This window comes from Phyllostomus hastatus, unplaced genomic scaffold (assembly GCF_019186645.2).
Source record: "Phyllostomus hastatus isolate PE091 unplaced genomic scaffold, TTU_PhHast_1.1 phas_scaffold_46, whole genome shotgun sequence".
NCBI lineage: Eukaryota > Metazoa > Chordata > Mammalia > Chiroptera > Phyllostomidae > Phyllostomus > Phyllostomus hastatus.
The window spans coordinates 18,406,396-18,429,098 of NW_025334032.1; the positions used below are offsets into that span (position 1 = coordinate 18,406,396).

At 47.9% G+C, this 22,703-nt stretch overlaps 1 protein-coding gene and 1 pseudogene across 1 annotated transcript; both read left to right on the forward strand.

Annotated features, from left to right (window-relative positions):
* The first annotated feature begins 167 nt into the window (after positions 1-167).
* F10 (coagulation factor X) lies at positions 168-20,143 on the forward strand. Its single transcript, XM_045821160.1, has 8 exons — positions 168-321; positions 5,148-5,308; positions 9,520-9,544; positions 10,462-10,575; positions 12,242-12,373; positions 14,500-14,750; positions 18,081-18,198; positions 19,442-20,143. Exons 1-8 carry the CDS (start codon positions 252-254, stop codon positions 20,035-20,037), a joined length of 1,467 nt encoding a protein of 488 aa, XP_045677116.1. The 5' UTR covers positions 168-251; the 3' UTR covers positions 20,038-20,143.
* Positions 5,365-7,099, forward strand: LOC123807720 (annotated as a pseudogene).
* Positions 20,144-22,703: the final 2,560 nt, after the last annotated feature.

A 22,703-nucleotide genomic window follows, 5' to 3' on the forward strand; every position in this document is an offset into this window, starting at 1 on the left:
GGCCAAAGCGGGCCCCACTAGATACCTTTACCAATGAGGTTCCAGTGGGACCTCCCCAAGGCTGCACAGGCCAGGTGACAATGCCCCCAGCATAGTTGCCTGCCCCTGTCCCTCACCCCCACTGGCCCAGGATCCAATCAGAAGGCTGTGATAAGCAGAAGGACAATCATCCACCCTCTGAGCCAGGGTGGGTGAACCTTGCCCTGGAGGCCTGTCACAGTGGGGACAGAGACACTGCCCTAGGCCACACCATGGCCAGCCCGCTGTGCCTCGTCCTGCTCAGTGCCTCACTGGCCAGCCTCCTGTCACCAGGGGGAAGTGGTAAGTGCCCCTCAACCTGCAGACTGGAGAGGTGGCCTCAGGGAGGAGGAGAGAGGTGGGGAATTGGAATGATGCTCTTGAACCTCCACGGTGTGGATAGTGGGTGCCGGATAGGCTGACATGGGACAGCTGGGCTCGGTGGTCTCAGCCAAGGTGGCTTAGGCCAGGTGTGCCTCCCTGTGGTTGGAAAGTCAGACAGTGGGTCAGAGGTCATAAAGACAGATAGCAACACATGGACAGAGAAAGAGGGAGAGAGACAGACAGAGACAGACAGACAGGAAGACAGAAACAGACAAAGAGAGAGGACAGAGAGGGAGGGAGATGGAGGAAAAGAGGGAGAGAACAGAGAAATGGCAGGGAGAGACAGAGAAAAATCCCCTTTCCCTGCCAAAGTGAGCTGGGGGAGGAGAGGATGAGGGGTAACAGGCAGAGAGGAATTCCCACGGCGGGGAAGACAATGAGGGAAAAGCTGGTGTCCCCGTCCTCAGGCTGCCCAACCAGAGGCTAGACAGAGGGGGGACTCTGGACCTTCCAAGATCCCGGGGTCTGCCCAAAGAGAAAAGGCTGAGCAAGGAGAGAAGCAGAACAAAGAGAAAGAGCAGAGGTGGTATCACCCACCTCTGGTGGGATTTGTCTACATTCTGGGTCAAGTGCAAGCACAGGAGCACTGAGGTGCAGACCCAGGTGTGGGAGTTGATAAAGCAGTGAAAAGTGAAAGAGAAAAACAGAACAGGGAAGACACCCGTGTAGGGGAATGATGGAGCAGAGAAATCAATGTGTGGATTTGGTTTCAAAGCAAGCACTTGATATTGTAGCAGATACTCAGAGTAGTGGGGAAGGGGCAACCAAATACCAAGTTTGAACCAGATGCTGTTGGGTAATATTGATGTCACTAGAAGAAATGAGGAATTTGGAAAGGAAAGTGATTTGGGGTAGGAATGAAGTTAACCTTTATTGAGCACCTAATGTGTACCAAACTGAACACCAGGAGTTATATACAGTCTTTAAAACATCTCTAAGGTATAAGTATGTATTGTAATTCCCATTTGCCAACATTAAGCAGTAAATGACTAAGATGTATTTGAAACTCAAGCCTTCTTGATTCTGCAGTACTGTTTTGTTTTGTTTTTTTTGTTTTTGTTTTTGTTTTGGGGTTTGTTTTTTTTTTTAGTTTTGGACATGGGGAGTTTGGAGTTCTGAGATGAGGAGAGACATCATCCATCATGATGAGAGTTGAAAACACAGAGCTAGGATGCAAGTTGGGACTGGAAATATCAACTTGGAGAGTTTTTATTACATGAGACTAAATTCTTCAGTTGAAAAAAGATAGAGAGCAGAGAGCAGAGTGCAGAGAGCAAAGAAAAGAACCTGAGGTCCTCCTGTACCACAACGAAAAGAAGAGGAGTGGTTGAGTGAGAGATAAGACTCAGGCAGAGAGGTGGGACGATTCAGCTGTAGATAGATACCATGGCAAGGATCCAGAGATTCTCTGACCCAAGACATGTTAATTGGCAGGTCATGACTCATTTGTGAGTCATGAAATCAATTGAGTGGGTTTTTAAATTATATTTTGTTATTTATGCTATTACAGTTGTCCCAATATTTCCCCTTTTGTTTCCCTGCCCCACTCCCTTAGGCAATCCCCACACGTTGTCCATGCTCATGGGCCATGCATATAGGTTCTTTGGCTACTACATTCTCTATGCTGTACTTTGCATTCCCATGACTATTCTGTAACTACCAATTCGTACTTCTTAATCCATTCACCTTTTTCACCCATCACCCCCCACTCCTCCTTTCATCTGGCAACCACCAAAACATTTTATGTATGACTCTGTTTCTGTTCTGCTTGTTTATTTTGTTTTTTAGATTCAGTTATTGATAGATGTGTATTTATTGCCATTTTATTGTTCATATTTGTGATTTCCTTCTATTTAAAGAAGACCCTTTAACATTACATATAATACTGGCTTGGTGGTGATGAACTCCTTCAACTTTTTCTTGTCTGGGAAACTATCTGTTCTTCGATTCAAAACAATAACTTTGCTGGGTAGAGTAATCTTGCTTCTGGCTCTTACTTTTCATCACTTTGAATATTTCTTGCCAATCCCTTCTAGACTACAAATTTCCTTTTGAGAAATCAACTGACAGTCTTATGGGGACTCCCTTGGGGGTAACTAACTGTTTTTTTCATGCTGCTTTGAAGATTCTCTGTTCATATTTAACATTTGGTATTTGAATTATGATGTGTCTTGGTGTTGACCTTTTTGGGCCCATCTTGTTTGGACTCTCTGTGCTTCCTGTATTGTACATCTATTTCCTTCACAAGTTAGGGAACTTTTCTTTCATTATTTTTTCAAATAGGTTTCTAATTTATTGCTCTCTCTCTTCTCCTTCTGGCAGCCTTATGAGGCAAATGTTGGACCTCTTGAAGTTGTCCCAGAAGGTCTTACACTATCCTCTTTTTTTTTATTCTTTTTTCTTCTTGCTATTCTGATTAGTTGTTTTTTCTTCCTTATGCTCCATGTTGCAGATCTGATACTCAGCTTCATCTACTCTACTGTTAATTCCCTATAGATTGTTCTTTATTCCAATTAGTGTATCCTTTATTTCTGACTAGATCTTTTTTATGCTGTTGAGGTCCTCATGAAGTTCCTTGAGCATCCTTATAACCAGTGTTTTGAACTCTCCATCTGATAGATTGCTTTTCTCCATTTTGTCTAGCTCCTTTTCTGGAGCTTTGATTTGTTCTTTCAGTTGGGCAATATTTCTTTGTCTTCTCAGTTTGATAGCCTTCCTGTGTTTGTTTCTAATTACCATATTTTGCCATGTATAATATGCACCCATGTTTTCATATGAATTATACATGGAATTATTATATACATTTTTATGCCCATATTATGTAGTCATTATACCCATATATAATGTACATCCTTATTTTTCTCTCAAAAATTAGGGCAAAAATGTGCCTATTATACATGGAAAAATACAGTTGGTAGAGCTACTATGTCTCCCAGGCCTGATAGAGTGGCTTAATGTAGTAGGTGTCATGTAGGGTCTAGTGGCACAGTCTCCCCTATCATCCAAGCTGGGTACTCAAGGTGCACCTGCTGTATGGGTTGTGTACACTGTCCTCTTGTAGTTGAGCCTTGATTGCTATTGTCACGTCCAAGGTCAGCCACTGCCTATGTTCTGTCCAGGGTCACACACCATTAGCTACAAAGTGATCTGCAGATGGCTGCTACTTGTGCTGGGCTTGGAGGTGCTCAGGAGAAGACAAGCTGTGAACTAAGACTGGCTGCTGCTAGTGCAGGGCCTGGGGCAACTTGGCAAGAGGTATGGAGCTCACTGAAGCCAGATGCTGCTTGTTTGAGATAATTTAGAAAAACATGAAGCATGGGCCAAGACAAGCCATTCATATGGAAAAGCCACTGAAAACAGTTTGGGTGGCCCCAGAAGTTGGGTGGGGTAGGGCATCGGGGAATCCCCAGGGTAGGGCAAACAGTGTAAGCCAGGTTGATAGAGTATCAGATATGGTGCCCACCTGTAGCCTCTGTGGCTCAGTGGGGCAGGGGCGGGGGTAAGCCTCAGAAAACAAAAAATGGTCTCTGCCAGTACTTCTGTCTGGGAGAAAGTTGTCCCCCAACTCTTGCCCTGATGCTGGACAATTCAGTTCCTCCCCATATGTCTCTGATGTCTTTCAATCTATTGCCCCAGCACTGGAGCTCAGAGGGAGTGAGTCTGAGTAGATCTGTGCACAGGCCATTTTAGAGGAACTGCCTGGGATTTCAGGAGTTTCTGTCTTCCACAGTCTCAATCTCCACTGATTTTTACAGTCAGAAGTTATGGAGACTTATAATCCTGGCACTGGAACCCTGGGCTGGGGGGCTGGTATGGGGGCTGGGACCCCTCACTCCTGAGATATCCCTCTCAATTTTTATCTGGCCCCATGTGGGTATGGGACCAGCCCATTCTGCACTCTGCACCTCACCTACCAGTCTTGGTGTGATGTTTTCTTTAATTTTATAGTTGTAGGACTTCCATTCAGCTCAATTTCTAATGGTTCTGAGTGCTGGTTGTTCCATAGTGTAGTTGTATTTTTGATGTGGTTGTGTGAGGTGGCAAGCTGTGTTTAATTACACCACCATCTTGGCTAGAAGTCTTGGGGTTTTATTTTTTGATGAAACAGAATAGAATCAAGTAGAAAATTTTGTAATAAGTCCTAACTACTTATTATAAGTACTGTGGGTTGAAACAGTAGTAAGTATTACTTCTTGAAACTTCTGTTTTAATTGTGTGTGTGAATCCTGAGACTTGATATAAATCATACCTTTAATTGTAGATTGCAATCAAAACAATATCACAACTCCCCACTTAATTCAGAACTGAGAACTTGAAGGGTGTGTGAGATTCAGGGTAAGGGTGAGAGTGGAGGAGTATACCCTGAGCCAAAGCACGGAGTGGAGTAGCCTGGGGTGGGAGGCGCAGGGATGACAGTGAACTGGAACCACTCTGAGAAGGGAGAGTTCAAGAAAAAGGGTTTGGGTTGACCACCCTAAAGATGGGCATGAAAGCGAAGGGAGAATGTTAAGTTGATTGTATGGGATGTGTTTACTTCTCCAGAGAAGAACGTGTGGGGTCTAGAATAGGTGTCTTATTCTATAACTCAAGGAGGAGTCATGAGGAAGATGGGTTCCTTCCCAACTGCCTTAGTGCATGGAGAAGGTGTTTCCAGTCTTTTGCAGCACAGAGATGACGTGGTAGTACCGGCTGGGGGCAGAGCAGGTAATTTGATAAAGTGCCTTGTGTCCTTCCATGTCTTCCAGTGTTCATTAACCAGGAACGTGCCAACACTTTCCTGGAAAGGATCCGGAGGGCAAATTCAATGTTTGAAGAGTTGAAGAAAGGAAACCTTGAAAGAGAGTGTTTAGAAGAGACTTGCTCCTACGAAGAGGCCCGAGAAATCTTTGAGGACACGGAGAAGACGGTAAGGGTTGTGAGACAGGGATTAGTTGTGAGCTGTGCTGGGCCCAGATGAGGACCATGAAGGTATTGTTAAGTTGATTCTAAAACATAACAGGTCACACACACACGCACAGATGAGAGAGAGAGGGAGCTAGAGAGAGACATGGAGCCCATCATGTTTTTGCCCAAATCCATGCCCACAGCTATATTTACTGTTGGGCACTTGAGTTCCATCCTTTAGAGCAATGGGTGCGCAGGCGCATGACCAATGGTGAGCCGTGAGACCCAAAACCGTGCCTGCTTAGCAGAAAAGGGGGCAGCTCCAAAGCACCTTTCCCTTCCCCCTAGAATAGGCAGGGCCTTGTCCCTTTCTGGGAAATAGCTAATAAGCCTCCCCCGCCTTGGGTAGGGCCCTGGGGAAAGATGGCCGCCATGCAGAGATGAGGTGACAGTGGATGGCAGCAAGTGAAACTGGGCAAGAATGAACTGAAGGTGCCTCAAAGCTAAGAAGAAAGTCACAGAGAAGGAGGCCAAGCAGGAGCTCCACAAGAGACAGCTAGATCAGGCTTCTGCTGTCACCACCACACCACTGACAGCGGCCCCATCCACACTGCAGGACTGCAGTTAAGCATCCACCAGATGCTGGGCACTGGGGAGATCTGCCGTCACACAAGCTCCAGGTAGACCCGCTCACTTGCTGCACCTGGCAAACATCGCCTTAAAGGAGGCACGTAGGATCCATGCCAAAAGAGCTTCTGGGGGAAGTGCATCTTCTGTGCCCATAGAGATCAGGTCAAATTGCACATCTTGGCCAATGCAAGGATTTGAAATCAGAGGAAGAATTTATTCATATTGATAATCGACTACCTTGGGGAGACATAATTGGAGTTCAGGACAATCTTGGAAAAAACAAAAGGGTTTGCTGAGGGTCATTCTCCACAAAATCACACTACTGCCGCACGTGCTACCTCATTCTCACTGTGACTTCAAAGACAAGGAAACACGATATCATTGGAAATACTTGGGCTTGAACCTCAGTGAAGAAGAATTCTATCATTCACACTAAACGCATCACATATATAAGTTGTTTGGGGTAAGTTGGATTCCTAGACACTGAAATTCCTAGGATGAACGTTATTCCAAGGGGAGCAGTGGTCAAGCTTTTCATCACCTAGCACAATAAGCTGGACATGAACTTATGTACAAGAATTGCTCCAGAACTACTGTAAGATGGCAGTGGTCAGTGGTATTGACCAGGCTTGTGAAATTAGCTGCCACTTCCAGATGATTTGACTTTGATTCGCCACCTGTGAGTTTTACATGGCCTCCACAGACTATTACGATCTCATGAAATCATGGAGATTATATCAGGGTTGGTGAAGCATATTGCAAACAAGATCACACACCACTCCAATGTCCTGGAAGGACAAACCCACGAGGTAGACTTCACCCCATCCTTCCAAGGAGTCAGCATGGTAGAAGAACTTGAGAAAACCCGAGGAGGGTTTCTAACTAACCTGCCAGAGCCTGCCAGAAAATAAGCCTCTTCAGAATTGAAGAAACTACAAATATTCTTGATAATACCTGTGTGGCAAAAGCTATTGAGTGTCCTCCACCTCAGACCACAGCCACACTCTTTGATAATTTTGTACGAGAGTTGCTGAAAGCCCGGTGCAGCAATCCCACATTCACTTGTAATCACCCACGGACCCTAAGATCCAGGGCCAAATGGACCATTCTGGCGCTCAGCGAGCACTCTGACCTGTTTGTCATGGAGGAGGAAGCATGCAATGAGTTACATAGCTCGATATAGCAGCAAGCAGCTTTTTAAAGAACACAACCAAAGCATTCAAGATCTCGCTTCCTGGCAAGTATCATCAGTTTTGGTTCAAATCAACTCATAAAAAGTCGAAAGAAGGGTGGGGTAGAAGAAAAGGGAGAACAGACCAAAGCAGCTGATGAGGAGGAGGCTGTGTTGATAGATGTAAACCTCTGCGCGACCATGAAAAATGCACGGTTGGCTGTGATGACACAGGCATTAGCTACGTCACCATGTTTGTCTCAGACTCTAGCAACATTGGGGAAGTACCTGTTACCTACCATGAAGCCTGAAGATAGGAAGGAGAAAGTAGCCTCCACTAATACATCAGAAAACACAGTTGGCACTTCTGTCTAGAAAACAGTAATTGTTACGTTGTGTGACTCAGGCATCTTTGTGTTCCTGCAGAAGGTCGAGCTCTGCGGCGGGTTCTTGTATGCTTCTCTCCAGTTGACGGCAAGTGTTCGTTCCAGCCGCCGTAAGAGAGAGGAGGAATCGGGACTTCATTTTTACTCATTACCCGATAAGTGATTTGCCTCTTTAAAAAAAGTTACTCATAATTTCAAGAACTATTTTCATTTTTAACGTTCCATTCATTACATGTTCCTTTAATTCACATACACATATAGTTTTTTAAAACAGTAAAAGTAATTGTAATGCCAATCCAAGATCTCACCATCATTTCCCAAATACTTGTCCTCAATTCTATGTAGCTACCATACTCATAATTTTAAAGAGCTAAATCATAATTTGTTGTATCAGCACACCTACTTTTTTCATGTTTTGGCCATGTAAGTTATTTTTATTTTGCCATTGTGAACACACACACATATATTCCTTCTGGATTATCTTCTAAGAATAGCTGCTCCTGAGAAGGATTACCGGACCAAAGTCTATGACCAAGTTCCGGCTCCGAGTCATGTAAAGAAAGCACACTCTGCCCTGTCTCCAGTGAACACAGCTACAAAACCTGGACGCACTGCATGGAGCAGCTGTTTGAGGGCTCTGAAGAGTGAATGGCAGCAGTGCCTTGAAGAAGACCATATCTCAAAGTATCAGAGAATTGTGAGTTTGCCATTTTTTCTGCTCCAGATGTCCAGACATCATGTGACTTGAATCTATTTAATTGATATTTATAGGATTCCCAACAACAGTGGAATACAATTTCTTGCCAAGCACCCATGGAACTTTCTGCAAGATAGACCATATCTTGTGTCATAAAACACATCTTAACAAACTTAAAAGATCGAAATCATATAAAATATGTTGTCTGACCATAATGAGATGAACCAAAAATCAATAACAAGAGAAATTACAAATATGTGGAAACTAAACAACACACTTGTAAATAATATGTGGGCCAAAGAGAAAGTCTCAGAGGAAATTAGAAAATATTTTCAGCTGAACAAAAGTGAATATACAACATATAAAATCTGCGGAACTCAGCTAACATAGCTTATAGGGGAATTTGTAGTATTAAATGCTTTTATTGGAAAAGAAGAAAGGTCTCAAATTGATATCTGAAACTTCCACCTTAAGACACACACACACACAAAAAGCAAAATAAAACCACAAATTGGGTGCTTTAAAAAACCTATTCTCTCATTTCTGGAGACCACAAGTCTGACATGAAGGTGTCACCAGGGTTTGTTTCTTCTGGAAGATCTGGGAGAGAATCTGCTCCCGGCCCCTCGCCTCACTGCTGGTGGCTGCCGGCGACCCTTCCCCTAGAGGGACCGTCTCCAACCGCTGCTTCCGTCTTCACATGGCCTCTCTCTGAGTGCCTGTGTGTCCTTTGCTGCCTCTTACAAGGGCACTCTCACTGATTTAGGGTCCACCTTAATCCAGTTTGAGCTCATATCATTTGATTAATTACATCTGCAAGACCTTATTTCCAATTAAGATCATATGTGAGGTCACACCTAAATTTGGGGGTTGGGGAGATGCTCCAGACAGCAGCAAAAAAAAAAAAAATGGTTAAGACCATGAAGATTTGTAATGTAAATAGGCGCTTGATACTCTGCTTTAATGACTAATTATCATATTTTAAATTACCACAATTATTCACCAATAATTCAACACTTTGTTGAATCTTTGACCCAAGTACTTCAACTAAGAACCTGTTGGGGCAGCAAACAGAGCAAAGCATTTTGGTATAATCCATTTCTTGGTAATTAATTTGAAAATAAATTTTCAATACTCAACAGAGCTGGTAAATGAAGCCACACTTTTGTAGATGCAGAAGATCTAAAAACCTTTCCCTTTTAGATTGAACATTTCTAGAGCAGTGTGTCCCAGAGAATGACTTCCGTTTGGGAAAGTGCCCTGTCCAGGCTGAGCTACTAGGCTGTGGTTGTCACTGGTGTGAAATGCCTGCGTTTTCCCTAATGCACTTTACAATCTTTTTTTTTTAGAACGAATTCTGGAATAAATACAAAGGTGAGATGTTTTCTCTTTTAATCTTAAGTGACAGGGTTCATTAGGATATTTAAATTGGGAGAAATTGTACTTGAGTTTTTGGAAATGCTTCCTGAACTGCCTTTCTGCTCCTGTGTAGATCTCACTTATTTAACACTTTTCCCCTACGAGGATTTTTGTAAGTTATTGTGAAATGTTTTTTTAATAGTAACTTTATGCTAATTCTAGTTTTGTTACTTAAATATAGATTCAAATCAGTTTCTTCTCATTGAAGAATACCAAATTTGGTGATAATTTTTTAAATCCAACTATATTAGTTAGAAACAGAGTCTGACAGGTTGGGGCCTCTGACCAGGTAACCACCTTGATTTCATGTTTACGGCACCTGAGATGGTATTAATTATGACTGGTGTTTTTATTCTGGGAACAGCATTCAAATGTCTCAGAATGACTACTGGACTTACTTCTAAATTAGATTGTACAAAGGCACCACGAAATGCAAGGTCCCATTTCAGTGCTGAGCCGTTGCCTCTCCATTCTTGTTTCACCCCCAGGGTGTTTGGAAAGAGGAACCTTAACAGCCCTCTTGTTCAAATGCTCAGCCCACAGTGCAGGCGCTCGCACATCCTGCATCCTTCCAGCTGGTCCCCACGGTCGCCAGCCCACAGCTCCTCACTGTGAGGTAAAAACACTGTGAAATGTTTCAGCCAAAACTGGAAACCTCAGTCAATGATCCACTTAGAAAAGGGCATCACGATGTACACGTAGCCGCAAAAGGTGGGGTTAAAATGCAGTTCAGATGGGAGAAAGTGTTTACAGGGAAACAAGGAAGAATTTCAAGTTCACTCATGTTTATCTGAAAAATGTGTGCCAAGATCAACACAGCAAAGCCATTTTGCCGGCAAGCTTTGGTCTCCAAACAAACCCTTTCTCTGCAGATGGAGACCAGTGCGAAAGCAGCCCCTGCCTGAACCAGGGCGGCTGCAAGGACGGCCTCGGCGAGTACACGTGCACCTGTTTGGAGGGCTACGAAGGCAAAAACTGTGAATTACGTGAGTCTCTCTTCTCGGGGTGCTTTCACGCCAGAGGTACCTGAAGAATCAAAGCTGGGAAAGAGGGGAGAGCAGCCAAAACGTCAAGGAAACTATCTCAGGTCACTTCTGATTTAGAGCCTGTGCTCCATTATGATGGGCCACTGTAGTAAGAGGGGGAAAAAAGAAGAAGAAAATACAGTTAAAGCCCCCAAAATGTTCTCCAATCACTCAGTTTTGGAGTACATTCATAAGACACACAGTCACTTCTCTGAACATTCATGAAGCATGTGGCCCATCAGCACGGACACGAGGCCTGACTTTCTTCTCCTTGGAGCAGAATGTCTCCCTGGCCGCTGTGACTCCCTTTCCTCGTGGTCTCAGACAACGATTCAAACTCACCACCTTTCGCTTACATTCATTAGTGCAAATGTCCATACTAAGTGTTCGGGATTGTCCAATTATAAAAATTTGAAGCATTTAATTAATTCTACACGGAAGAGTCACTTAGAGTTTTCCTAATATGGAAAACAAATTGAATAAAAATTAGGTTAGTATTACCTAAGTTTTCCCTAAAGAGAAAAATTTGCATTTCTTTCAAGTTACTTCATTTATACTCTTGAGAATGTGCTCTTGGATTGCATGCCTTTGGAATTTTCCCCGATGGGAATATCAGTTATCCCAAGTCCAGAGCTGCCGCTCCCGCTCCTGCATGACTTCTGGCCGATCCCGGGGCTGTTGTGAATGTTTTTTACAGTTTCATTAATGTTGATCTTTGCACTATAATTATTTTCTCATCAAAACCTAAATGCGGCGTGTAAGTTACCAGGGCGGCATCACAGCGTGCCCTGGAAGTAGGCGGGTGACTCCGGCTGAGCCGGAGCTGCTTGACCGGCAGGGGCTGCCCTCGGCCGGGCCTTGAGGCCCAGACACGGCTCCAGGCGGGCACTGTGCCAAGAGATCCACGTGACCTGTGAGGGTTATCCTGTACGGTGGTGTGTCCTCTACCACTTTACCAGTGAGGAAACTGAGGCCCATGGGTTTAAATAACTTGCCCAATTCACACAAGTGACGGAAGGGCCAGTGTGGAGCTCGCGTCGGCCTGACTCCGGGGTCTGCACTGACTGTTTCTCTGTCCTGCCATGCTGGAGCCCAGACCCCAGGCTCTGAGGCCCTTGTGGTACAGGAATTCCTTCAGCCTCAGAGTAGCTGGCCCTCTGGCCACTCTGACTGGCTCCTCCTGACCACCTGGCGCCGGAACCCACCCTCCTGCCGTCAGCACATCCATGCTGGTCAGGACCCACATGCCTTTTTAGGGTTGAACTTAATTAAGACTCTCCCAGCCTCCAGGGCCCTCAGTGGGCATGATCAGATTACTTAAGAACCTTCTAGACATTGGTGCCCTGGGCCCGACAGACGCTCATGGTTTCCCCAGATGGTCTGGGGAGGCAGAGGGACAGTGAGAAGAACTCACGCAGAGGTGTGGGACCCTTACCCTCCAGCCTGCTCGGGGCAGCCTGTCCTATCTGAGCCATCTCACGGCTCTGGCCCTTAGTTCTAGCCGGGTGGCCCGCTGTAGGGCTCACGGGTGGGTGTTTGCCCCCCTGGGGTTGCTGTCCTTCCTTCCAGCCAGCTGCAGCCTCAGTTTCCCCAGCCTGTCCTGAGAGCCAACATGCCTCCCCTACAGCCACGCGAAAGTTCTGCAGCCTGGATAACGGGGAGTGCGACCAGTTCTGCAGCGAGCAGCGGAACTCCGTGGTGTGTTCCTGTGCCAGGGGCTACATCCTGGGTGACGACGGCAAGTCCTGCATTGCCACAGGTAGGGGAGCAGGGGGCCGGGCCACCACGGCTCCTTGAGTCAGAGCGGCAAAGGCAGCAGGACAGCTGGAGCATCCTGGGTAGGCCGCAAGGTTCGGAAACAGACCCACTGTTTCTGTGAGCATTTGAAAAATGGGACCAGCGATATTACCCAACTGCTTAGTGAGTGTGAAAAGTAAGGGAGTAATTCATGGAGGGCACTTTGCACAGTGCCTGACTCACTGCAAACCCTAACTATGTAATGGGTGTGAGGAAGGTGTGTTTTGTAGCCCTGGGTAGAGCCGGAGGCGGGGAGGCTGGGTGTGACAGTGGACCAAGGCGAGAGCACAGGCTGGCAAGGGGCACTGCAGGCCTGGCTGTGGGATCCATGGACTTGGGCCAGACAGGCAGCCGAGGACCCTCAAGAACTAATTTAGACTGCACGGGCCCCAATGTCCATCAAATTTATTTTTTTCTTTTCCTTGACAAAAGCTAGACACCATGAGTCTGACCTAGAAACTCCCAGAAGGCATGACCTACCTATTAAGGGGCTGAGTGATGTGGGAGGTCCCCCAGGGGAGGGAGTCCAGGTCTCACACACTGTGAGAAGCTCCTCCTCTGTGGCAAGGCCAGCCTGGGGCCAGAGGCTCTGAGAGGCCACCCTTTCTCTTAGCTTCGTCTCACAGTGACTCCAGCTTGCTCCTCAAAGTGTGGTTCCCTGACTGACCCATAGCTTCGGCATCAGCGGCGGGGGTGGGGGCAGGGGGGAGGGAAAGGGGTAAGTTGGAAGTACGCTGTCCCAGCCTTGCCCCCCACCCCGGAGGCAGGCACAGTCCAGGATGACTGCCATTGTGTAACCTCAGCTCCCTCAACAAGTAAAAGACGGTGTCATTTACCTATCTATTGGTCATGAGATTTCAAACGTCAGCTGGTTCAAAAATGGAGGGTAGACATGCATACAAATTTTGCTTAAATTCCAGGAATAATTGCAAATTAATTTAATAAACTTTGATGTTTGAAAATAAAATCAAGTAAACTACTTCTTAATTTAGAATTTCGAAGAGTAGTGAGTACAAAACTTGACCAGAGCTAGCAAACCATAGGGTGAAGAATTCTTTACCTCCAGCTAACACGTTCAGCAGAGTCCGATGGGGGTGGGCGGGGAGGGCTCCTCCAGGTCCCGCAGGAGTCCACCAGATGCTAAAAAGAACTAAGTTTTGTGTCTCTGATCTTAGACAAACATCAGGCAGCAGAGGAGGGCAACCACCCGTCCCCAGATCGGCCTTCCAACCCTCTCCCTTTCTCTGTCCTGCTCTGGTCCCTCCCTCCGCCTCTGTTCCCTAGTTGGTGGCCACACAGGAAGGAAGTTTTCTCGTATTTACTTGGCATCTCCCTTGTGTGTGGTGCCTCTAAGGACAGCTATCATTTTCAGACATTATCATACAAAGCCAGGGCGTCGTGCTCCTTTTTGTGCTTCAGATTATTTGCACATGATGTCCCTTTTCCCCAGGGCACTTTAAAAAAAAGAAAACACTTCAGCCCTGACTGGTGTGGCTCGGTGGATTGGGCACTGGCCTGTGAACTAAACATTTCATTAGCATGTGTCAAGCACACAGTGGGGCTGAAAGGGTTTGACAGTGAGCACCCGTAGGCCCCTGCCTGGGTTCTACCGTTAACATCTCCTGCTACTTGCTTCATCACCTGTCCACCCCCGGTTGGTTTTCTGTCCATCACAAGCCGCTTCATTATTTTTACACATTTCTGAGTAGATTACAGACATCCCCTTCAATGTTTCAGCATACCGGTCAACCCCAAAGGTCAGTATCCACGGCACTGTCATTTCGGTAAAACTGACACACAGTGTGTACACTGGTGTGAAGTGCACGTTCCCTGCATTGTGACAAATTGCATCCACCTTGTGACCCAACCCTACCAAGACACAGAGCACGCCACACCCCAGAAGTTCCTCACACCCCTTCCCAGGTTCTGAGCACACTCTTCACTCTTCCCAACTGCATTTTCCAGCTGCCTCACCCCAGTCCCCTGTAGGTTGGGCCCTCCCTGACTCCTCCTGCCCCATAGTAACCTAGGTGTGAGGTAGGGAGGTGTTCTCTTTGCTGAAGTCCCAGGCCTTTTTTTTTTCTTAAGATGCTTTTCCCTGTGGGAAACACACTGAGAAAATTAGGAAAAGGTCGGTGGCCCAGACCTCCTACGACAGCGAGGATCCCTCCCAGACCGTCATGCCGGACCTGTACGACCCTGGAGACCTGGGACCCACCATGAACCCTTACCATCTGCTGGACCTCAACAGCACAGAGCCTAGCTCTGTGGACGACCAGACGAAACTCATCCGGATAGTGGGAGGGAGGGACTGCAGAGACGGCGAGTGCCCCTGGCAGGTAACTGCTGAGCGCGCCAGCGAGTTGACTGGGTGGGGGAACCCAGCCTGGCTGGGCGTTGTGGGCATGGCCATCAAGGCCCAGGCTCATGCTGCCCAGGCACACGCGTGGGCCCTCAGCCGGCTTTGGGCCCCACTGCTGAGAGGCTGAAGGAGCCTGAGAGGAGAAGAAGCTGGGCCCTTGCCAACGCCCTTCCAGCCCTGCTGCCCATTCCCATCTGTGGGCTCAGGATTTGAGTCCTAAAATCTCTACCTACAGTAGAAGGAGAGATGGGGTGCCAGCTGAGACTGCAGGTTTGGAGAGCAGGTAGAGGGCAACTCCCCATGGTGGGCGGGGCCTCCGCTTGCTATTCTCTTTGCCTGGAGGCAGAAAGATTCACTCTCCTTGTTTCATTTCTAATTTGGTAAAGTTTTTTTTTCTATTCAAACACTTAAATTCTAATTAGGTGTTCATTTGGATGAAGGTCACCAGATTCAGCTAATAAAAACAGGACTTCCACTTAAATTTGAATTTCACATAAACAATGAATAATTTCTAATGTAACATACGACAGGTATTACATGGGACATACTTATTACACCAAAAATTATTTGCTATTTATTTTATTCAAATTCAACTAGATGTCCTCTATTTTATCTGGCAATCCTAACTTGGACTTGTTTTTAGTGCCCAAAGCCAAAATGGCTTCTCCTACAAGCAAAAATCCCAGAGCCACCAACAACCTTCCTTCAGAAATTAATTCAGCTCACACTCACCTCCAAGGTGCATGGCAGGTGTACATTTGTCTGAATTGCGAAGGGCCCAAGGGAGGACATTTCCACATCTAGTTTTTTGCGGAGAACTTGAATGTCGGGCCCAGAACTGAGGGTTGTGATGTAGGCTACAAAACCATCAGAGCTAATTTTCTGACATGTGGCCATCTAGACCTGGGAGGTGAGGTGCACTTGAATGACCACAATTCAAGTTGGTGTGGGATAAAGGCCACGAAAGCGGTGCCAGTGGGCATAGATGAAGTTCCACCGGGAAGAATAGGACAGGCTCCCCACAGGGTGGAGGTGCCCTACTCGGAGCTCTGAGAGAGGCTCTACACGGACTCCACAGGCAGACAGGGCGGGGAAGGGCGCTCAGGCAGGAGGATCCTCCCCAGAAGGTCCCCCCGCCCCGTGGATGAGGCTACGGGCATCCGGGATTCTCACTCTCCTGGCTCCAGGTTTAGCAAGTTGCCTCGTCTCCATCTTTGAGAATAACAGTCAGTGTCCAAATCTTAGAAAGACTGATTCTCCCTCACTCATTACCCAAGTTGCATTATGAGTTGATAAATTATGCAAAAAAGGGCAGATAAACATTATAGTGGGTCCTTGTTAAAGTGGTTCGACTTACAACTTTTCAACTTTGTGGTGGTGTGGAAGTGCTACATGTGGGTCTTCCCGGGACCAGGCAGGCCGGGTGGTATTCTCTCCTGATGCTGGGCAGTGAGCCAAACTCCCAGTCAGCCACACAATCAGGAGGGCAAACAACTGAGATGTTACAGTGAACTGTGTTGCCAGTGTTTTTGGCTATTATGTTCTGAGCACTATTTTTTTATTTTATTTATTTTGAGAGAGAGGAGAAGGGAGAAGAGAGGGAAAGATACATTGATGTGTGAGAGATACATCAATTGGCTGCCTCTCCCATGCCCCCAACCTGGGACCTGGCCTGCAACCCAGACACGTGTCTTGACTGGGGTTCGAACCCATGACCTTTCAGTTCACAGGCTGGGACTCAACCCACTAAGCCACACCAGCCAGGGCTGTTCTGAGCATGTTGAAGGTTGGCTAGGTTAAGCTACGGTATTTAGTATGATAGGTGCATTAAATGCATTTTCAACTTACGATATTTTCAACTTACAATGGGTTTATTGGGATGTGACCCCACTGTAAGTCAAGGAGCATCTCTACCACATACTAATCAGGAACAGCTTCAAGAATTCTTTTAGAACTTGATGTTAATTGTGTCATTAACCTACACACATCCCCAGCCTATAACTCTTGCTTAGAGGATGAGGAATTCCCAAGAGAAAGGAAACAAACAAACAAAATGCTCCATCTCTGGATTTGCAAGCCTGGTCCTTTGTGGGGAAAAGAAATAAGAGAATTGTCTTTCTATAGTGCCTTTCCCATGCTCCATCAATGCTCATTCCCAGTGGAATACTCCTCACTCCCAAACCCCAGATCAGGGTGAAAATCCCTTCCAGAAGTGGCCATATAGATTTCCCTGGAAACTGACCTTGATGGTGGCATTCCACGGGCTGTGGGAGGATGGCTTGGACAGTGGAACTGCTCTAGAGCCCAAAAGTCACACCAGCGTAGACAAGCATTTTCTCCACAGGCTGGTCGAGGGTGTATAATTTATAGCCACACAGACAAGAAGGATTTTTACCATAGTGAACACTGTTTTTCTGTGCATAACTCTTCAGAGAATGCTATGACAGATCCAGAAGAAATAGAAGACTAATTTTGCCCTGGCTGGCGTAGCTCAGTGGATTGAGCACGGGCTGCGAACCAAAGTATCACAGGTTCGATTCCCAGTCAGGGCACATGCCTGGGTTACAGGCCATGACCCCCAGCAACTGCACATTGATGTTTCTCTCTCTCTCTCTCTCTCTCTCTCTCTCTCTCTCTCTCTTCCCTCTCTAGAAACAAATAAATTCGTTAAAAAAAATCTTTTAAAAGAAGACTAATCTTTGTCTTCTATTGAGTTTGTAGTGCAGGTGAAAAAGGAGGTGGATAAATTATGGCAAAACCTGACTGAGTGGCTAGCACTTGCCACTTAGTAGAGCCCCAACAAATGTCTGTGGAGTGAACAATTAAGTCAATCCATTGGCTTGTGGGTGAAGCAAAGACAGGAAGGCATGAGGTGCTGCCCACACCTGTGCTGTGGAATCAGGAAGAGGGTTCAGAGGAACTGGGAAGGTGCCATGGGGTCCACCGTAAGCCACCTCTTGGAGAACATGCCAGGGTGCTGGACTGAACAGCCAGTGGGTCTGCAGTGGGGCAGAAGTTCTGCAGGACTGGCCACACTGGGCCACAGCCTGAGCAGTCTGGTGGGCACGGTGGGTGTGCTGGCTTGGGCCTTGCATTCCGGTCTGAAGGCCCCACAGTCCTCTCGTGGGAAGGGGCAGCAGAGCAGGGAGCAGGAACAGCGGGAGGCTCGAGTAGGCACACCAGCTGGGGAGGAGGACACCCTAAACCAGGTGGGCTCAATGGAGAGGAAGGCTTGAATTAAAGGTTCCAAATTCCTCTTCCCAGAAAGTCACACTCAACCTGTTTGGCTCTGGCATTCTCTTCACAGGCTCTGCTCATCAACGAGGAGAACGTGGGCTTTTGCGGTGGCACCATCCTGAATAACTTCTATGTCCTCACTGCCGCTCACTGCCTTCTCCAAGCCAAGAGTTTCAAGGTGAGGGTAGGTAAGTGGCGCCAACACCCTCAGCTGCCCCACAGGGCCCACTGCCACTTCATATTTCCAGAGGCCATTAGAACTGATCAGATTTGATGGAAACATTAGATAAAATTACTGGAATCCGGACTGGGGGCTGGGAGAAGTTTCACAGAGGAGGAAGAGGAGCAGAAGTAGAGGCAGAGGAAGAGGAAGAAGGGGAAGAGGGAAACAGGAGGAAGGGAGGAGAAGGAGGGGAGGAGAAGGGAGCAAAGGAAAAGGGGAGGAAGAGGAGGACAGAGAGGTAGAGGAGAAGGAGGAGGGGGAGGAGGGGGGACTTGAGATGAAGAGCGGGGAGTAGGAGGAAAATGAGGAGGCTCAGTAGGTCCAGGAAGGGGCGGGGTGGCCTTCCCGGAGCTCCGCCCCCCACGCCCCCCCCTGCCCCCCCCCCCCGTTCCCCCCCATCACAGCCCTCCCTGAGGCACTAGGTGTCCCTGCCCAGGGCAGTGGGCCTGGTCGCTGTGAACTTTCCTCAGAGCCCCACTTCAGGAATCTGAGCACCGAGTTTCCCTGCCTTTCACATTTGTGTCTGTGGACTATTTCGTCATGTCTGTCCCCCTCTACCAGACTCCAGAGCTGTCTGACACAGGCCACAAAATGCGAGCCACATATGTAATTTTAATTTTTTGGTTACATTAAGTTTTTATTTTACATTTTTAAAGTTTATAGGTGAAAAATCAATTTTAGCAATGTATCTTATTTTATCCAATATATCCAGAATATCATCATTTTGATATGTAATCAAATTATAAAATTATTTATAAACTATTTTGAATCCTTTTTTCTTTCTAAGTCTGAACTTGGACTCTCACAGCACCTCCATTCAGACCAGCCACGTTTCAAGGGCCCGGTTGCACCTGTGGCCGGTGGTGGCCCTCTAGACCGGGCGGGTTGAGAGCATAAGACCTTCAGCTCATCCATGTCCCTGGCACATGACACCCACTCAGAAAATATCTGTCTGCCAATAAATGAACCTAAAGTCTCCGAGGCACTGAACATACGTAGAAAAATATGACGAAGAGTTGCCCCTAGATCATGAAATTGAAGGCCATTTTTATTTATCTCTTTATGATTTCCTACATTTTTCGAATTTTCTAGGGACCATACACCATTTTTTAATAAAAAAAAAAAAATAATAGCCACTTTAGAAAGCCACCCCATGGGAATGCTCGGCCCCGGCTGAGCCGACACCGTGTGCTCTCGCCACGCTCCAGGTGACCAGAACACGGAAGAGGAGGACGGCAACGAGATGGTGCACGAGGTGGAGATGATCATAAAGCACAACAGGTTCAACAAGGAGACCTACGACTGCGACATCGCCATCCTCAAGCTGAGGGTGCCCATCACCTTCCGCAGAAACGTGGCCCCTGCCTGCCTGCCCGAGAAGGACTGGGCCGAGTCCGCGCTCATGACGCAGAAGACGGGCATCGTGAGCGGCTTCGGGCGCACCCATGAGAAGGGCCGTGCGTCCACCACCCTCAAGATGCTGGAGGTGCCCTATGTGGACAGGAACACGTGCAAGCTGTCCACCAAATTCACCATCACCCAGAACATGTTCTGTGCTGGCTACGACTCGAAGCCTGAGGACGCCTGCCAGGGGGACAGCGGGGGCCCTCATGTCACCAAGTTCAAGAATACCTACTATGTCACCGGCATCGTCAGCTGGGGAGAAGGATGTGCACAGAAGGGAAAGTTTGGGATCTACACCAAAGTTACCAACTTCCTCAGGTGGATCAATAGATCCATGAAAGCCAAGGTCAGGGCCCACAGTGAGCAGGAGGACCCTACGTTGTCCCCTGTACTACAGTGATCCCACCAAAAGACCCACTGGCAGCCACTGGTGTCCTGTTTTGTCTTAACACTTGCCACTCTGATCAGGCTGAATCCTGGAATAAGTTTCCTTTCTGTGATGAGTAGATCTGTGTTGTTTCCTTATCCTGATTTTGCTCTTGCTCTCTAGAAGTGGGGAATGAAATTTTCGTTTGGAAACTAGACCCTGCCTTTCCCCCACCAGGTCGGAGGAGTCCCCCTGGGACTGTCACCGTTTATAGAACAGGGGTTTACGCTCCCTGGGATGACTCCTCTTCTCAAAACCAGGAGGGAGCCATTTCCATTCATAGCACGTTTTTCTGTTTCCGATTGACCTAAGAAGCCGTCTTGGCCGGCCACATGCACACTTGAGAATAAATGGCCAAGGTTCTGGGAGCAAGAGAGAAGACACAGCAAGGGTCAGGGCCAGACCACGACTGGGCAACCTCACTCTGGGGTTGGGGCGGGGAGTGGAGGGTGTTCACCACATGTGCCAGCATAGCTTCCCTAAGCCTGTCATTCACCTTCTGGAATGAGACAAGTGTGGGCATGTGTCCTCCAGGGGCTTCCTGTGAAAGGCAGACTCCTGGGGAAGGGAAGGCCCAGAGAGCTTCTCACTGGTGGGGACATTTTAACATGTGCCTTCACACTACAATCAACTGGGCACTTTTAAAATGTGCCCAAGCCTGGGTCCACTCTGGCACAGTCTCCTGAGCAACTTACATGCCCACCAGGTGCCACCTGCCCCCAGACCGGAAGACGCTGGAGTCCTTCATCCAGGCCACAGCCCAGAGCACTTAAATCAGAGCCCGTGGGGTGGGCATGGGCCCCCTCGGTTTCTACCGTTCCCCGGGTGACCCTGGCACGTGTGGCGTGTGTTGTTGGGGGCTGTGCGAGGGCTCCGCCACCTTGGACTGGATCACGTCTAAATGCCACGTCCTTTCCCATCCGAGCCCTGCCCACGCTGGCTCCAGGCCCTCAGCTTACATGGTCATGAAAATCAAACATTTTAGAAAATGGAAAAGGTCACCTCAGACCAGACCAGCGTGTTCCAGGTGTCCCTATACAGTTTGCGTTTTGCGCAACTTTGCTCAGCAAAGTTTCAAAGTCCCATTACAAAAACTCCCAAAAATGTCAGTAGCTTTTTTTCACTTTTATAAACAGGAGCTATTGCAAGGTTAGAGTGTTTGATAAACACAAGACATTGCACAGTTAGAAAAATCAATATTGACACATTCGCAGTTTCCCAGAAACAGTCTGCGGAGAGCAGGAAAAGCTGAGGGTGACATTTCTCCCCTTGCCTGCCTCGGCTCATCCCTCCCTGGGGAAAAGCCCTCCGGTGGCAGGAGACCATTGTATTGTCGGGTGGGGAGTTTTCTGTGCAGTTGACGTCTCTGTCCCCAGGCAAACCCCAAACGTGGGTTCCTATCTCTGGAGGTCAAAGGTTGTTTGGGGTCCAGAGAGGACACCAGGGAAGAGTCATGAGGAAAGCCTGCCTTTGTTATTACTACTTGATTTCGCGCTGTTGGCCACTATCATTGGCGACGGAGCTCATGCATGTATCAGAGAAGAAGGGAAACTGAGGCACAACAGAGAGAAGTGTGGGAGGAGCCTCCACCACCTTTGTGGGTCTACTTATCTCCCCCATCCAGAAACAGATTCAACTCTGTGAGGTTCTAGAGGAAATAAGGGGGAGCGATGGGGATGGGTGCTTTGGTGGGGGGGGGGCCCTGGCCTGGGCCTCACAGATGGGGTGCCCCCAGCTCTGCTCATCCCTGGGTGCCCTGGGACAGCGCAACTCCATCTCTGCGGATCTCCGTCGGCACGGGAGAACAGAGCTAATGAGGCTGCCTCATGTACATGTTAACCCTGAACATGGGCCAAGGCTTGTGTGCAGAGGGACGTTCCCTACCTGCTGCCTCCAGAGCTTTCTCAGGGAAGTCATCTGCGGGCACAGAGACCAGGAGGAAGCCAAGGGTGAGGAACCAACGAGGAAGGCAAAGCGAGGGTTTGATGGTTTTCTTCTCAGAGTATGGGAAAGGTTACAACACTACAGTAAAGCCATCTTCTCCCTGGGCACTGCCACCGCCACCCCTACACATGCATGCTCAGTTTCTGAGGGTGCGAGAATGAAGGGAACACCGTGGGAGCACACGCCTCGAAACGTGGAGGGTGCTCTGGATGGTGATATGAGGTTTGAAGGGACAGAGAGGCCCAGCTGAGTGTGAGTTAGGAAGCAGAGGAGAGCGTGAGCCAGCTACGTAGTGGCCGGGCCCAGTGCTGCTCCTGCAAAACCAGCAGTGGTAGTAGGTTCGCAAGCACACAGGCGGCCTTCCAGGAGCAGGGCCTGCTGGCTCACGGGGAATCTGTCCGGTCCTGAGGCCCTGCTGCAGGCAAGGAGCAGGGACTGAGGCCTCCTAGCAGATGAGTGACAGGACCATGGTGAGGGGGCGGCAGGGGGCGGGGGGTGCTGCTGTTCATCCCTATTGGGGTGGAGCCACCTAAATGGGAACTGGAGGGTTTACATTTCGATTTTAGTGGGACCCCAGCTGCTACAGCCCCCACAGGAATCACTCACTGATTGAGGCAAGCCATCAAGGAACACCACAATCCGGGTGGAAAAGTCGTTGAGAAACAAGAGTTTATGGTCTTGGAGCATCCCCCAAA

What these genes read in the sequence shown, in the direction of transcription:
- F10 (XM_045821160.1), top strand. Translation starts at nt 252, where the DNA reads ATGGCCAGCCCGCTGTGCCTCGTCCTGCTCAGTGCCTCACTGGCCAGC. An exon ending in TTGAGGACACGGAGAAGACG is followed by an intron (nt 5,309 to 9,519) that starts GTAAGGGTTGTG and finishes TTTTTTTTTTAG; the next exon opens with AACGAATTCTGGAATAAATA. An exon ending in CAAGTCCTGCATTGCCACAG is followed by an intron (nt 12,374 to 14,499) that starts GTAGGGGAGCAG and finishes TTTTTTCTTAAG; the next exon opens with ATGCTTTTCCCTGTGGGAAA.